Below are 18,325 nucleotides of genomic sequence, written 5' to 3' on the forward strand. Positions count from 1 at the left end.
AAGTCACCGCACTCATTATTTTATGAAGTGTTTAGAAACTATTCTGTTTTGGGAAATTAAAGCTTTAATGATCAATACAGTGACAATGAGGGTGTCAGAGTGAGATTACGTACATGCAACAAGAGCCTTTGATCAATTTCCACATCCAAATGACGCATCTAAGCTCGTATAAATGCAATCAAGTGCGACTCTACATGTGTTTACATGCAAACAGAATAAGAAACAAACTAACAATGCAATTAGAGTTGACCTGAACAGCATCCATGTCATTTTACAAAGGAAATGCATTCAGAGACACTGCAGAGCCACATCAGTCCTAACAGGAAATCCATCAATAATGATATGATACAATAAAACATTAAATATTTATAGAGAAAGCTCCAGCACATTCATTAGGTAGATTTCTGTTCTTACACTGCACACATTTTACCAACAAACACAGAGTATAGACCACGATATGGACTAATTCTTCATGAATATCTTTTGACAACGAGAAGAAAGACAAATTCAAGTGAAATCAGATCGATATCTCCCGGCCTGAGACCTAAAATCATGTTACAGCAAATAGATCACTGATTTTATTTTTATTTTGGTCTAATGATAATCTGGGGTTAAAGAGAGAAATATGTTATAAATAAAAGCCATTAAAGAAACAACCTGTAGACCAAGTACTACCACGGCACTGTTACAACAATATGCATTACAATATATTTTAATATACTTAAATATAATCTTAAAATATGCAGAACTTGTAATGCAGTAATAGGCACAGCTTCAGTTGGTAGTTGAATATAAATATAATACAATTTTCTCTAGATTCCTGCTGCTTCTGTCAAACTAAATATTATTGAACACACATGTTCAGTTAGTTGAGGTCACAAGTATAGTGTAGTTATTTGTCAGGATATTGTAAATTACATTTAACATTGTGCCAGTTTAAATATTACATTTGTTGACCGCTATTTCATATTGGTATATACTGACCTATAATGATTTGTATCCTTGGAACAAATGTCCTTATTGGCTGACAAATAATGCCTGATGATCGCAAACCCATACTGAAATAACACCCAACACCCGGCACACACTAACCAAATATTATATAAACTTATCACACAGTATTGTACAGTGATTAACATTTTTCCAAATACATATAATAGTCTCAGAGCCTAAAGTAATGATCCACTCACACTGTCACACAACTTCAATGATCAGGAGGAGCCATAAACTCCATCAGTTTATCCAGAAGAAGAAGAAAAAAGGAAAATATATTACATACTACTAACATACTACTTATCACACCGTCTGTGTTTTCATTTTTCATTCCGTTGATAATCAGATTGAGAAGAATACTGTTCACTGTGTGAAGCAGTACCAAAGACCATAAGAGTAAAATCACATCTCATTGACAAATATCTTGGGCCCTTGAGAAGCCACTTTATTCTCATAAATCACCGGCTTATTCAGATACGTCTGTGGTAAGCTGAGTGTTACTTGTGACTGGCTGAAGCTGGCTTGTCTGTGGACCTGCGGACCATCATCTCCCTTTGACTGGTTGAAACTGCCTTGCCTGGAGAACTGGGACTGACCGAGTCTCTCCTCCGGCTGGTCGAAGCTGCTCTCGCTGTAGAGCCGCTGTCGCATTTGGCTGGAGCGTTTCCCAGATGCACTCCTGGTCGGGTATCTCTGACCGGTCTTGTACCAGCCTGTCTCTTTGAAGACGAACCAAATATTTCCCACCCAGAGGACCACGTTTACGAAACCGAAAACCTGGGGGCAGAAATGGGACAGAGGCGTGAATGGCTTGATTTATACACGTTTGTGTTTCGGTGCTGCATTTGTCGAATGGATACCAACCGCAGATGTGTGCAGTCGTGACCAAACGGGCTCCTGGGTCACTGTGCATGTGTTTTCCTGAGCTCTGCAGGCTGAGATGAGCAGAAGCACCTGCGTTGGGTTTGTGGCCGTCTTGATATCAGACAGAGCTTTGGCCCAACAACAGGTGCTCACCAGCCACATGAGGGAGAAGATGACTGTGACGACGAAATCCTGCTCAGGACACAAGTATTGAAACAGACATGGAGGGAGAAAATCACACAGTCAGTTCTTTATTTGACCTAATTCAAACTAGGATATGACAGGAGGAGACACACTGACCACAAGAGGGCCTCTGTTGTTCCTCAGGTACTTGTTCTGGTAGAACACGTAGACGATGGTCGCCAGCAGGGAGTAGAGGAACGCAAAGACGCCCACCGTCACGAAAAACTGAGCCGCTGGAGAGAAGTCGCCATCCAGGAACAGAACCTCCTTCCTTCTCGCCTCGCACAGCGAAGCTTGGAAATGCACTTGCTGTAATCTACAGGACAGAAGGGTGAGATTTACATTGGATCTAAGAAGAAACATATGACAGATTGTATTTAAAACTGACACGAGAGCAGATTCAGTTTGGATTAAATGTATTGCTTTCCAATGAGACTTTGTGAATTCGATGTGGCACACACAGGAGCTTTTCTGTGAGAGGAACTGTGGCCACGAGAGGATCAAGGTCAAATCTATTTCGGTGAACGTTAGCCTTTTTTATCATTTTTGCATTGGACAGACATTGAGGATTTATCATAATAATGAATTTCAGATGTTTTACCACCTCTTTACTATGGACATGGGAAAACACTGAGCTGTTAGTGTTAAATAATATCTTATTAATTGATTTATTCATTGATTTATTGACCAGTTAATTATTTTAGCAGTAGTTGAATCACAGGAAAATGTTACAAAGTAAAGCTGCCAGATATGTATCTACATCCAGTTAAAATGTTCCAGCTCACAGTCTTTCCCTCATTTTGTCATTTATCTGTGGATCTGAACCAAAACACACTTTAATAACATGGTGAATTTACTGTGTGATTTATATTTGCACCTGGACAGAGCGGTTTCCTTCAAACTACCATGTGAAACCAGCTGAACGGTTGATTAAACACTTGGCCATCACTCTGAGGTTTGGAGCACGAGGAGGTGGTTGATCTCCCAACAGCACCAGCTGGTTCACAACCATCTGTTTTGGTCCGGTCCCAATGAAGCCATTAACATCAAATGTGTGAATTTTTAAATGATTCTTCAAAGTTTCTGGAACAATACGAGTAAAATATAATAATTATTGTTCTTTTTTACTGTTTGTGTTTCACAGATGCAGCTCATGGACCCGTTTCTTTTTTCCAAGCTTCCTCTGTGTATTTGTCATGTAATGTCAAACCTTAATATAATTTAAATAACCATACCTCCAATTAACAACAATATGTATGTTTTTCAGTGTTGTGTGTAAGTTATGGATGAAATGCTGAAACATCACAGGGGACCTGGGATCAGCCAAAGTCTTTGGTGAAATGACGACAGTTTCTTCTAATGAAGAAGAAAAAGGGTTCAGACTGAAATTGAGCCGGTTTCATGAACTCAGCTTTCTGATCCTGACAACATGACGGAGTTGAACTGTCTAGATTTCAATTTTTTTTTGGGGCCTAATCACTTTTTAGAGAGGGACATCAAAACATGTTTTTTTTTTTTTTAATTAAATTATCACATAAAAGCAAAAATATTGGATGATTAACACATGCTCTTTGCGTATTCATTAATCTCCTGATGGGACGAAAGCTCAACATAAAAATATATAACAAATTAGCATGTAAAGTATCATTTTTACCACATTTGCTATTTCTTCATTTTTAGCATTTGAAACAAGAGATGAACATGATGTCTACTTTACCGGAAAGGATAACCAAAATCAATGTTGATGCTGTGGTTGCTCGGCCGCCTGTCTGCACAGTCCACTTTGACCTGGAGATGACCATGGTATCCTCCACATGTTGCAAAAGCACAGATGGCAAAAATCTGGGAAAACAAAGAAATGAGCCGAAAAGAGAAGAAAGTAAAACACCCATATCAGTTCTGTGAGTGGCCTGATGCATGTTTTAAAAAACACCGGTAAATTACAGGACATTATATCGAGATTTATAATTGGTTTGAAAACAAACCCTGAATAATTTAAAGGTCGGAAGAGAACTGACGGCGCTTCTCACTGTGCACCGGAGGGAGGCCACAGCAGCCCAGTGAGGCTCAATACACAGCTCTGAAGTCACTTAATCCTTTTGTCCTCATACTTAACAAACCATAATATATAGATATATCTCACTGGCAGAATATTACATCAAAGAATGAGACATTTACTCTCTGCTGATCACTGTGAATGAATGGTTTGTCTTTACTTTTAAACATATGCCACATGTTGCATTTTAAAAACTGCACCGAAGGATCGACCACACATTTCATGTGTAGTATTTTTCAAATTAGCAACCTGAAATAGAAAAAACGTATCAAATTCCTCAAGGACACCATTGAGATTACACTTGATATTATTACTCATGGAATGGAATACTCATTACAAGGAAAATCCAAGGACAACCATTAAATCCAAAACAACAAAATAATGACATAATAATGAAAATCAAACTTACCGGAGCAAATATAACCATACACATTTAAAAAAGAGCTGAGCTGAAGTCCAACTTCACTGTGTGGACAGCTTTTAGTCACCGGGCTGAGATGCCACTGATGGCGACAGGAACAAGAAGAAAACGACTCTTTGAGCAGAGGGCTGGGATGACAGGAGGCGCACTCCCCCAGGAGGAGTCGGAGATCTTCTCTAGCTCTGCAATTATTTGTTAACACTACAAAAAAATCTTAAAATCTAACTCAAGTGAAAATGTTCAACCTCATATACATTATATTTGTGTTATACTGAATATATGATGCATTCTCTTTGTGTTCATACGTGCTAAGAGTGGATAAAAAAAAAAAAAGGCTATGTGACGAACGAGACAATTTATTTTGGGCTGAATTATGCACAGAAGTGACACAAATACCACAAACAGTGTAGGTTGAGTTGCACACGTCATATGGTGCTATTTTAGTATTTAGATTTTGTGCATTTATATAAAGTATTTTAAAGGTGCTTGTTATCATAATCACTGAAGTACAGGGAACTCATGATGGTAGTTTTTTTTTTACCTTTGGTTTCTTTTGCTGTTGGAAAACGAAATGAAATGACGAAATGAAAATGCAGAAAAGTCTGAAGTTATTTGGCCCAAATAAATAATTTAACTTAATGGGCCTCCCTCACTCTGAATATATAATGTTTTTGTGGGTGTGTAATAGAATAAGGTAATTAATTGAAAGTATTTAATAATACATCTAAGTGAGTCCTCATCGAAACCTGTGTTGCCATGGTGATTCAAATGTATTCCAAAATGTTAAATGTAAAATAAAAAAGGTCTTCATGTCAATGCACATGAATTCTTACCATTACAATGTTGCAGATTGAGATGAATTCTCAGGCTGCTTGGAAACCTGTTGTAATACACTGCTCACTGGTACTGCAGCTTCATCTGGACAAACAGAACATATCACACCCGATCAACAAACATACACAATGCTCCAGAAATTGTGAGGTAAATATGTTACTGACATCATGTTATTTCCAATAAAAGGCAATATCTGCGTAGGAGCATACAGTGTCTGATTGATTTAGTTATTGATTATAATGCTAATAAAGTATATCTGAATCTTGTTGTGATAATATATACTAAAGCATTCCATCTATCTATCTGTCTATCTATCTATCTGTCTATCTATCCATCTATCTATCTATCTATCTGTCTATCCATCTTTCTATCTATCTATCTATCTATCTATCTATCTATCTATCTATCTATCTATCTATCTATCTATCTATCTATCTATCTATCTATCTATCTATCTATCTATCTATCTATTTAATCACTGATTTTATTTCCTAACGCTCTAACCATGATTAGGCCATCTAAAGGATTCTACTGACCTCTCTTGGTCACAAATCAGTATTACAGGTTTATCCTCAGAGAGCGATGAGTTTAGGGTCATATCGAAATAAGTTATTTAATCCACTGCAACTTGAACTTTAGCTATGAAATACGTCAAATTATCAAGAGACAGGGAGGAACGTAACACTGATAAATAAAAATAAAAACAGAGGTTGATGCAGCAGAGAGGAGATGAGGACGTGACCCCCCCCAGTCGGGTCAAAGACAAGGAGATTGTTATTCCCAGCTGAACAAAACACACCAATAATAGACACCACAAAGTCAGTTTTGAAATACTCCAGTTTCTGTCCTTGAATGAGACTAAGAAATGTAAAACAACACTCCACAACACCCGGCTCTGTCTCTGGTGTGGGCTGCAACTATTTGATATTCTGGCTACAGTAGTTTTGAGAAGCATATAACTGAATATCCACAGTGTGACAGGGAACAGAGGTTTTATGTTTGCATTGGGTGAACAAGGGCGCAGAGAAATAAGGTTTCCCCCTACAGCTGAGTGTTGTCGGTGACTCCTCTGAGCTATAGAGAACCTCTGTTGATTTACCTCAGTGAAGCATCTGAGCTTACTTGTCAGGCTTTTTTTTTTCCACTAAGAAAACAATGCTCCCCAGCAACTGTGGAAGAAAATCAAGATTTCACATAGAGATCCTCTATATGAAAAATCGTAAGAAATTGGAATGTGGAACGCACACAGCTGTAGTTTTATTTTTTCTGTAATGTTGTGGTGCTTACTTACTTTCTACGACTGCTCTTCACTGCAAACACACAGTGGTGGAAAAATAAATAATATGAATTAAACAGAGAGGTGGTTTTAAGTTTATGAATTCTACAATTGAACAAATCAACATGCTGCATTTTAGAGATATGAAAATCATTGGCGAGCAACAGTCAACACCACAATCTGCAATGATAATGAGATGATATCGATCTGAAATCTCATGTTATTATTACCATTACATAGGAAAAAGTGAATGACAGGTTTCACATCCACACTTGAGGTTGGATTAGAAACCACAATTTATTTAAAAACTGTTTAAATAAGGTGGATGGTTACAGATAATCTATGGCTACAATTTATAGGGAGCCCGTTGATCAAAATCCAGTTTAAGGAGTTCTATTATCCAATTCCATTACATCAACCGATACTGACAAAGGCTCTGACTTTTGTCTAAAGTTAATATAATATAACTGAAACACATTGGAATCACGTTTATTTACATTAACATGAGGCCAGACATGACTGAAGATGTGTTATAGGATCTAGAATGACATTGGTGCATTAACTGTTCTGTCCCATTATTGCTTTTAGACTGCGGCCTTATCTTGAATGGAAACCTGACACAGTGCAAACATGTGTGTACACATCCATGTTTGCAGTGTGTAGATCGGGGATCAGTCGGGATTTTATCCTCCAGTTCCCATCAAGGCGATGTGTTTGTGCTCTCACGATTAATTAGTGTAGTGCGTTGAAAATTAATGAACGACATTTCCTGGTGTGTAATTATTCTTTTTATTCTTTACTTTCATGTAGAATAACATTTTTTAATCATGGTTGTGTGTTTACTCTACAAGACAAGCTTTTGCTGTGTAGTTTTTCTTATCCGCCTCAAGTTGAAACATGAATCTTGTTAGTGATGAATCCAAACATCCACTTATTTTGCTCCGGCTGTTTTTAGCCTACTTTCACTGCATTTTAAATCATTCAGTCAACAGAGGGCAGTGCTCAGCCGTGCTGATTGGGAAGAGAATCTCTGACGCTTCAGTGATGAGCCCTTTCTTACTTTCTCACCGCTTTTGATCTCTCTCCCCTCTTCAGATGATTGTGGCTGCTACGTGTACAATGAGCTCAACGGGCAGCAACTTACCGAACGGATGAATCGCACACCCCGGCTTTAGAGAGGACTGTGCTGGTCTAACAGCTGTGGGGTTTTTCATCATGTTAAAGTGGAGAGGCTCCATCCTCCCGCTGCATTATTGATGACTCTTTTTCTGGCATCATCTCCCCTCTACACTGAAAACTGTGTGAAGAAGAGATAAGCATAAATCCGGTGGCTTTCATGGGGCCTCCACCTGTCACTAAGAAGGGAAAAAAAACATATACCTTATGCTAAACTCACCGTCCACCAATGGTTGACATAGGTTTCCCAATTTTCTTGCAGAGGACCAAAGCTTTGTAATATGAGACATGCAGTTGAGAAGACTGTTTACTTCACTGTACCCTGAAATTGTGAAAAAGAAAATGTGGCGGAAATTTGACTCTGTGAGGCTTCTGAAATAAAGAGATCTGAGAGTAATGGTCTTTGTTATACTTCATTCCTTGGAAGGAAGGTCAGACAGATCTTACGGAATGCGGACGTGTGACGATGTGAAAACACTCGCAAGCGTGCATGCTCTCATATGCAGATTGGTGAAGAGGTGAAATATATATGTGTGTGTGTGTGTGTGTGTGTGTGTGTGTGTGTGTGTGTGTGTGTGTGTGTGTGTGTGTGTGTGTGTGAGAGCCAGGTAAGAAGTAAGATCCCAGGAGATAAAACACAGAACAGGTGCCTTTTTCAAGGTCCTCGTGGAGGAGGCAAGTACAGTTCTTTCAGATTTGTGTCTCTGACGTCCCGGAACCTTTACAGACTGATACCCAGTGCATCGGCTGTGAGGCAGGTCATCAAAGGTCATCTTGATGGGTACACAAGCAGAAATGGTATACATTAACAAAGATATTATATAGTATATTATTGTGGTATAATTTTCAATTAAAAACTTAACATGTGGGAATAATCTAAAAATATTCAATAAGACACATTTCAAGGTAATGAGATATCTAGAGGAATTTGAAATAGATGAACCACAAAACTAAATGTGATCCTGTTAACCTGCGTGGACGCCACCTCAACAAGATTAAAGTCAAAGAGAGAGCATGGGAAATACTCTAATCATGTTTTTACCAGCACAGAGAAAAATAAAATCAAGGGAGATATGCTATGTAATAGGATTTGTAGAGATCGGTGATTGAAAACAGAATTCTCCTTACTGCGAAAAACCAATTACAACCACCTTCCTTTTCATGTTTACATCCATTCGATTTAATAGGAAAAGCATTTGTTTCAGCACATGACTTGAAATGCCAGTCACCTGGGAGGTAAACCGAGTCCTGCTGAACATGTCGAGCGTCATCGTTCAGTATTTACTTGGTGCAATGCTCTCCCTGAAACGACTGTGGAAACGGCAGCGCTGATACTGACCCTATTCCATCAATCCCACATTAAAAACGCTCCAAGCATTTAAATATTTCAAAGAGCTCCTCAGCTAACTCCAGAGAAGCTCGGAGTCTCTCTCAGCGTGCATGTGAGTCTGCAGAGTGTGTGTGTGTGTGTGTGTGTGTGTGTGTGTGTGTGTGTGTGTGTGTGCATCACTTCTCCTCCACCTCTTTAAACCGTTTTTTTTTTTTTAAATGCAGCTGAATTTAAAGCTTATGGCCGGTGACTAAACCCCAGGCTAATGTCTAAAAAGAGGAGCACAGATCTGAATCAACTGAAAGTGGACAAGTTAAATCGGTCTCCAGCATCTTCCTCACACTCAGTCTCTCTGCCAAGAACCAACACTGAATGAAATAAACATGCTCCGTATATACATATATATATACAGGGGAGAGAAGATTTATAAAATGAAAGAGGTGAGGCAGGGTAGTCATGAATATGTTATCATGCAGTTATTCTGTGATCTTTCACTGTGTCACCGTGTGCTTTAGGTCTCCTCGGGCAGCACCATTATTTATAGTTTTTAATTGCACTGTGATGTGAGTGTCCTAAACATTTCAATCTAAAAACCACTCGGACTGAATGAAGGAAAAACCTGAGCGTTAAGAAGAAGACTCTGAGAGCAGCATTAGGTGTGATGATAAAGTCGGGGCCGTCCCTACAGAGCATGGATGTGATTAATAATGAATACAGGGTACGGGTCGAGGGAAGTTCAAGTGATTCATCTCATCTCTGATGATGATGAAAGTCGAATATCAGCAACCAGTCACTTTATTTTCTCCAGGAATAAGTTATAGTCAAACAGGTTTTTTGTGTGCATTTTTCCACATTTATTTGACAGATGTTTTGCTTAAGCGCTCATGTGATCAAACATCACATGGAGTCTTATTAAAGGGACATGGCCTCATTACATGAAGACTGAGGCTCAACGTTCATTCATGACCTTGGAGACAGCAGTGGAGAAAATAATGTCACCGGGAATCCCAGCCGCTCTGGTTATTTATCACATAGTCTTCATCATCTGATGGAGTTTATTCAGATGCGTTAAAAAGCACTGTAATAATATATAATCAATATCTTAATACTGACAATTGATCACATAGTTACTTGTATGTAAAGGTGGTCACTCATAGTGATGAACCCACGATCCTTATAGGACCCACAGACTGGAAATACCAAGATATGGGTTCTATCATTTTGTGCTTTTTACATTTTTGGAGCCGGAGCCTAGGCAGAAGTGATCGGGGGATAATCAAGGTGCCGCTAATGCAGGCGCTCAACCAATTGGGATTCAGTTTCAGCTGTCAATCATCATGTTTTACCACCTTTTTATAGCATTAGATAACTAATTAAAACCAGCACATGTAACTCGTAAACACACATAAGTGATAAGAACTACCTAAAATTGCTGAAGCATCTTCAAGAAAAATTTGTTGAAATAATTTCATCTCAAACCACAATTTTCCTTCACCCAAATTGCTTATTTAAGAACAAAACCTTCCCCATAAACAAACCATGCATTTTGTTGTTTAATTTAGAAACAATAAGTGACTATCTGGTGAAAATAGTCGAGCATGTGGCGTCTAAAAAGGCAGATATTTCCCTCATTCCCAAAAATTGGAATTCTGAATTTCTGAAAGCACAAACGAACAAAATTCCAGCTGTTGGCATACAATGCTGGTCTTTGTGTTGCGGTGCCATGAAGAACATCAACATTTAATGTGTACACACTCTAGTTGAAGTAGAGGAGCACGGCAGAGAACATCAGTCAATTATTAATGTTTAAAAGGTTCTGCTGCTGAGGTTAGTGCTAGACTTTTCTAAAGGGAACTCACACAGGAGTGTGCAGTCACAGAGAACCGAGGGGTGTCAGTCTATTGCCTCACACATCAGGAACTGAGAGTGTGACCAGCTGAGGACACAGGGAAGTCTCATAGCCTTGTGGGTTAAAACCAAAAGACTATCAAACATCAGGTCAAGGCGTCGGGGCAGCCCCAGAGGCAAATCCAAGCCGAGGAGTCCTTGAAAGCATCGGCGACCTGCAGGGAATTTACTGGTCAGACGCACAAGCAACATCTGGAGTAGTGGTTAGTCGGTCCAGCTGTCAGATTGAATTTGATCTCAGAGGTGAAATGTGCAGGCGCCGAGCTCACAGTGTAAAGACTGCGGTGGGGATGTTGGTACAGTGAGACGTGAGAGGGTGGGGGGAGGCGAGCCCAGTGCAGGGTCAGAATAAGAGATAAGGAAACAAGTGTGTAGATGGTTTCCTTCAGAATAGGTCACATTTTAAATCAGAGCATTTCTAAAGATGAACCTGGATCACAGACACACTCTGTTGCTTTGTTTACCTTTTCACTACAGTCCTCCAGAGATGTGGTCAGCCCCAAAAAACAACCATAGGCAGTCAGACCCCAAACACACGCCCCCTGATAATTTACTTCCTGAACTGCAACTAAATGATATTCGACCACCATTAACCGTAATATTTTATCCTGTGATATATAAAAAATGTCCTCTGTGAAAAAAGGTAGAGCAAAGCAAGAGCAAACCCAGGATGTGGATTATGTACAAATTTTGAGATGGACCAGAGCCAACCATTGATTAATTGATCTCACCCCTATCTCTGATTACAGACAGGTCACCAGGTTAAGTGGCAACTGTGAAGGATTCCAAATCTAAGGGTGCACTCGCACACCCATCAGAGACATAAATCTAAATGATCGGGGAGTAATAAATAAGAACATAAATAACAGGGTTGCTGTGTAATTATCAATTAGTCTGTGCCCATCATGTCTGAATACTCTTTGGAATTCGGTTCTATAGGAAACTAGAACAGCATTTAGAAGAGATCGTGCCTCGGTCAAAGCCCAGCAGTCCCCTCGCATTCAATCAAGCAACACCAAACAAAGATAACGGTCCCCTCTCTTGTTGTTCTCTTCTAGATCTATGATTTATCCCTGAGGAAATTGGTGAAACATTTTTTTTAAATGCCATATTTTGCAATGCTGAAGAAAGTGAAAATAAACCTGGATCTGCACCAAAGTTTAATGGGTTCTTCCCCAATCCACAGGGCATCATTCCACCTGGTTTTGTGTAAATCCATCTAGTGGTTTTTGCTGAAAACAAACAAATGCAGATGACAACATAACCTCAGGTAACAATGAGCAGAGGTTTTGCTCAATATAGTTGTGTTGAAAATCTCTCAGTCAAAATGTGCAAAACAGCTCGTTGATGTTTGTTCCTTTTTGGTGTATATCTGAGTTCATTCTAAAGCATCACTAATGTGAATTTAAACTTATTCTGGAGTTAAGATATAATATATCTGCTTCGTGGCGTGCCCAAAAGGAAAAATACATTGATCCACCATCCATATCAATAGTTACCTGTTTTAATGTTGTGGCAGATGGGCACACATGTTCCTGAGTGAGTGAAAGTATTTGGCAGTGTATTCCTGCTACTTCATTCATTCAGGCCAATAACTTGCCTGTCAGTTTGATTAAGTCAATAGTGGAACAGCCATCAGGTCACTCTGGTGAGGGGTCGGAGGGTGAGATAATGGAGCTGTGGCAGGTGTACTGCTATTACTTTCAAACAGCTGTATCAACACATAAGAATAAGTGCAGTGTTTTTATATTTCTCATGTGATCTTATTCTGCCTTTTCAGTGGTCTGGATTATCCAAGTTGTGTCTGCGCTTTGAGAATAAACAAATATACAAAGACTAAGATTTATTTTAGATATTGTTTAGCCTAGGAGAAATAAAATGATCACCCACATCTGAGAGGATCGTATCAGTTGGCAGAATGACAACGCCGCCTTATTTGCACAGAAACGCAAAATTAATTAAAAAAAATGAGTTTATTAAAGCAAAGTGTGAGTCATGTTAACGCTGGGCTGCTCGGATTTGTTTTCTTCTGTAGTGTGAGATTATGAGGAGCCCGTTTCTTTTAGCAGGCTGTACTGGAATGAGGCGAAAGGTCACGTGACCACTTTATTAAATAACAAATCATAGCAATGCTCTCGTACAAATGCAGAATGGTTTTATTTTAACATATAAATGGAAATTCGCTACGTGTACTGCAATAACCCTCTGGCTTTTGCTCTAGACATCCACACATACAACATGTTTAATAACTATTCACACTCCATACAGTCAAAGCAAAATAAAGCAAAAAACATATGAATGTATGTCGTCTTAGTTTGTACTGTATTGTATTTGACATTTAATGTTATAGTAAGCTCTTTTTTACCTATATTTAAATTGTAATGTCACTATTGCACTGCTGATCGCTTCCTTCTTGTCCAACACCTTTCATTGTACTGTCAACCCATGTGTTAACTGCATGTGGCCGTTCCTTTGACTGCTGTGTGATTCAGTGCTCCGGCTGGAGATGCCAGCACATGCTGCAACACTCAGCTGCCCCAGCATCCTCAGCGAGCAGCGGAGTGTCGGTATGGCCGCGCACCCCACCCTTCAGCACACAGCACGGGGCCGGCTGCATGCTGGAGCCATTAGGGGAATTATTTTACACCCACTAATCTGCGGCCGCGTGCTCTGCCCACGAACTGAGGAATAACGTTCCCCATTTCAGTGACAATATCAGAGGGATCCCGTGGCAGCCATCTTAGGTGTACCACTGCAGGACGGGACGATTCAGTGGAGCTATACGATCTCAAGGACGAGCCGCCGCGCATCCGTCACTGCCCTGGTTCACGCGCTCAGCACCGCGGACAGCTCCACGGCAGCAGGAGCTGGAGGAGGAGGAGGAGGAGGAGGAGGCCATCACCCGCTCCCACCAGAAAAAAAAAAAAATCTCTTTCCTTCTCCTCATCCGTACACTACTCTCCCCCCTGCCCCCTCCCACCCTCCCCTCTCACATCCGCAGCAGTGACTGGCCAATAAAACACTGAAGATACGTAAGCAGCGACGAGTGCTCGGCGCAGGCGGAGAAAGCTCAGTGTGAAGCGGACTCAACCTCCTCCAGCTCCACTCGTGCTGCTGACATCCCTCAGTACAACCAGGGCCTCCCCCTGCCTCCACTCCGGGCATATTCCACCATTTACTGGCAAAGGATTAAAGACAACGGCACAACCATCACCGGGGCACTGAAAACTCTCCTCCACACTGAGAAGGTTCGTTTTTTTCTGTAGGGACGCGTCTCCTCTAGTTGCAAGATGTTAGACCCGTCGTCCAGCGAGGAGGAATCTGATGGGATAGTGGAGGAGGAATGCAAGGAGGCGGCGGCACCCCAGGCCGGGACCCGCATCTCCCCGAGTCGGACCAGCGAGAGCTCAGGCGGACTCGCGCCCAGCAGCAGCAGCCGCAGCAGCGCCCGTCCGACGAGCCCGAGCCCGTCCGCCGCCAGCGAGGAGAAGGAGGACCTGGAGAAGCTGCAGAGGGAGGAAGAGGAGCGCAAGAAGAAGCTGCAGCTCTATGTGTTTGTGATGCGATGCGTGGCTTATCCATTCAACGCCAAACAGCCCACAGACATGGCAAGGCGACAGCAGAAGGTAAGGGCCCTCGGTGCAAAAGGCATCATTATTAACCACATGCTGACGAGATGCCTGCTCCCATATCTCGGATGCTGTCACCGATGACCTACATAAGCTCGAACACACAGGGGTGTATGGGCCTATAAAGCAGCGCATGGATTCAGCATGCGTCCCAGTGAAACCACCGTTTGTTTGTTTGTTTTCCGGTTTTTGACGCAAAGTGTTGAAATCCTCAGAGCATGACAGGAGCACATAAAGGCGCTCCGATCTCCGGATAGTGAAAGGACACATGGCAGCAGCCTGTGTTGCTGCAGAGCTGCAGCCTGAGTGCAGTCTCCACTACACAGGCTCCCAAGTGAGATCAATCCCAGTGCCCCCGCGAGCCCGTTAACCGAAAGGGCGTTCGGGAGATGGTGGATGGCGCTTTGAAACGGGACGGTGTAATTGTCCTTGTTGGCCCACATCTCACCGAAGACCTGCTGTCCATTTGTTATGCAGCTGTTCTATGGCTCCACGTCCTGCCCTCCTGGCAGATACCCAATTCCAACCCGCTAGCGCCATCACTTATCCCGTCAATTTGGCCTCCCAAGGTGACTCCTGGGCACAGACCTCTTGAGGAGGGTTGCCTAATAGCCTGCCTCCTCTGCAGATGAGCCAGGCTCCTCTCGGTGGGTTGCAGTCAATTATTGCATTAACGTTTATTGACATGAACGTTCTAATTTAAATTCAGTTTTCAGAGCAAAAAAAATACAGGAGGTCCATCTTTAGAGATTTATGACTTCTTGGGCCCCATCCTGGTTTCACTGCTGCTGTGTGGCTCCATTGTTGTTGGAGCCAGTTTGGGCTCATGCTGTCCTTACTGTCAAAGTCACAGAGGCCCAACTGGACCACAGGAACCTTGATTCTTGATCAGGTCAATGGCCCCAGTTGCTTGTCCTTGGTTTGTATATTTGAAAGAGCATCCAGTGTTTGTTCACCCAGAATGTCACAACACTTAAAAATGAATGGGTTCATGCAACGATGAGCCTGTTTCGTGGCGTGTTACCTTCAAACACTCAGTGAGACCCTCTCCCAGGTTTCTTGTGGCTCTCCTCACAATGCACGAGTTGTGTTCAGTTTGGCCTCCACATTCTTTCAGCTCAGCTAATCCCAGGCTGATTGTGTGTCACCCACTGCGAGGAAACACTGTTAACAGTACTCAGGAATACACTGTTGTTTTCGTGTAACCCCACACACAGTTTGTCTTCCCCCGAACGCAGTTTAAAGCCATATGGTCTGAATGTTCTGCTGACTCATGCGCGAGTGCATGTGGGAGGCATAAGTAACGTTTCCATCTATTTGTTTATTTGTAGTCCCGCTCAGCGTAGGTTAGCGATAGTCTAATGCATGCTTAGTAATGCACTTTCATATCTGGATGTGCAGACAGGCTCTGCTGTGGGTGAGTGAATATCTGGATAAACAATCCGGAGCTTGATGTCAGACCAATCAAAGCGCGTCTGCCTCCAGTTTGCCTCTACACTTTGATTCGCTCTCTAATCTCTTCAGGAAAAACATATGTGCTGCATTAGGTCACAACAGTGACGTAAGTTGATTAATTACACAGAAACATTTAACAACACTGAGCTTGAATATACGTTAATTACTTTCTTGCAGTTCTGTGATTTTATATTGTCATGATATTTTATTAAGTAGTCGTCACCTAACTACATTGTAGCCCTGTGCTGTTATGAGGAAATAATTCATCACATAATATAAAGAATATGTAAAGAATATAATAAACATTGCCCCAATAGATTTCTCCATTAACCTTCTGTGAATACGAGCTCCTCAGACGTCCATAAACAATAATCTATTAAGGAGTATCCTCAAAGCGTTTGCTACACAATCTAATATGTTGCCTGTTACAATTTTTGCTATTATAGATTAGTCACAGAAATATGATGAAGCAATTTCTGTAATTAAAAGACTTAAAAGCCTTGGAGAAAAAAATAATGTGGAGCAGCTCCATGATAATCCGTTATTAGAAGCTCTGGCACACAAACAGCAGCGATGGGCTATCACAGAGAAACAGACCGGGCTGCGGAGGATGCGGGCTCCACGGATGCTTCTTGAAATGCATTGCTATAACCTTGTGAAAGGGTAACACAATAGGACAGGAGCAGGCCCGCACTTCCTTTTTAGGGGCGACGAAAACATGTTCTCACTCGAGCTGAAAGACTCCTTCGCATGTTGCAGTATGGAGGCCGCTGCTGTCGAACGTGTGGGTTGAGTGTATATGTGCATATTTTACTAGTGGCACATGTGTTTGTATTCAAGGCGAATTGTCTTGGGACACATTCAAATGTATATCCCTCCCTCCCTAAGAATATGTTATTGTTAAGTTATTCAGGTTATAGACAGATATAGACTTTCTTGGTGTAATTTATGGCGTTTTGTGACATTGTGGATTCTCCGTGGGGCAAAACCTCCTCCTGACAATGAGCTGGACGTGTGTACACAGGTATAACACAAAGTGTGAATCAAAATGGGAAGAACATGACGGAAATTATTTTCTGTAGACGGCAATATCAGTGTTTACATTTTGGGGACAGCTGGTCGGCCCACTTGTGCCCAGAATAAATATCTCAATGACTGTCACATGCGATTTTGTGCAGACATTCATGGTTCCTAATTGTTGTGTCCAAATGACTTGATTCCCCTGACCTTTCCTCTAGCACCACAAGCTTCTCATTTGTTGCTCTTTGTGAAATATGGCAGCTCCTGCATGGAGTTTAATCAAAATTGGTTCTCACATTCATGTTCCTCTTAACGTCGTAAAATGAAACTGATATCTGACTCTCCATCCAGCCCCATTGACATATCAAAATTGTCATTGTGACACCAAATGTAACCGTTCAAACAACACAGACCAACCAAACAAAAACAAAAAATCTGAATCCACCCCCTGATCGGCCCCACAATTTAATGGGTTCTTCCCTGACCCATTCCTGTGCCTCCACCAAGCTCAGTTGGGTCTGTGCTGTATTGTATAATGCTGCTAAATAACAGACAAACAAACTGACAAATGCAGATGAAAACATCATGTCCTTGGCAGAGGTAATTAAAAGGACACCTAGGGAGTGCACATCTCTGCCAAAGCTAATGGCTAAGGTTGCCAAAAATAAATCCCTGGGTCCGCCTGTTTATCCCACCTGCTTTAAAATTTGATGGATTCTTTCTTGGGTCATGTCCCATCCCCTCCACAAGATTTCACGGAAATCAGTTCAGTAGTTCTAGTCGCTAACAGACGGACAAACAGATGGAAAAATATCCTCCTTGGCAGGACACAAATATACAAAATATCGAATATTCTCAGTTATGTAGAATTGAATCATAAATGAAAGCTGTCACCAAGTCAAGAAGAATAACATATTAGTGATCAAACTGCAAAAAAAAAACCCAACATCTGATTGATCCAAATCTTCTTAGAGATCACAGTGTTGGTATTTTTTCAGAAGTGATTATTCCCTCAGTTTGAGGTTTGTTTCTTCGAGTGGGACGTGTGACGGCCCAAAGAGAATCAGACCCAATCAGCCCATGTGCCAGCGGGTTGGTTTAATAGAGTGCTTCTTGGCTCGGCTCTTTAACACCATACATTATGCCCCCGACACTCTGAGGGAGAGGAGCTGTGAACTGT

The 18,325-nt window shown here is 41.3% G+C and overlaps 2 protein-coding genes across 14 annotated transcripts in view; one reads left to right on the forward strand and one right to left on the reverse strand.

Annotated features, from left to right (window-relative positions):
* Window positions 1-1,395: 1,395 nt before the first annotated feature.
* synprb (synaptoporin b) lies at window positions 1,396-4,529 on the reverse strand. The gene is made up of 5 exons (XM_053433641.1): window positions 4,506-4,529; window positions 3,758-3,882; window positions 2,158-2,356; window positions 1,858-2,049; window positions 1,396-1,770 (listed from the first exon to the last, which is right to left on the reverse strand). The coding sequence occupies exons 1-5, from the start codon at window positions 4,527-4,529 to the stop codon at window positions 1,396-1,398; spliced, it is 915 nt and encodes a 304-aa protein (XP_053289616.1).
* A 9,802-nt stretch (window positions 4,530-14,331) lies between these two features.
* The window catches only part of cadpsb (Ca2+-dependent activator protein for secretion b), a 58,701-nt gene continuing 54,707 nt past the window's right edge, over window positions 14,332-18,325 (forward strand). For all 13 annotated transcript variants that reach the window (XM_053439555.1, XM_053439537.1, XM_053439625.1 and 10 more), the window contains exon 1: window positions 14,332-14,667. In XM_053439555.1, coding sequence (XP_053295530.1) covers window positions 14,332-14,667 — 336 coding nt within the window. The remainder of the gene's footprint in view (window positions 14,668-18,325) is intronic.

This window comes from Pleuronectes platessa, chromosome 2 (genome assembly GCF_947347685.1).
Source record: "Pleuronectes platessa chromosome 2, fPlePla1.1, whole genome shotgun sequence".
Taxonomy (NCBI): Eukaryota; Metazoa; Chordata; class Actinopteri; order Pleuronectiformes; family Pleuronectidae; genus Pleuronectes; species Pleuronectes platessa.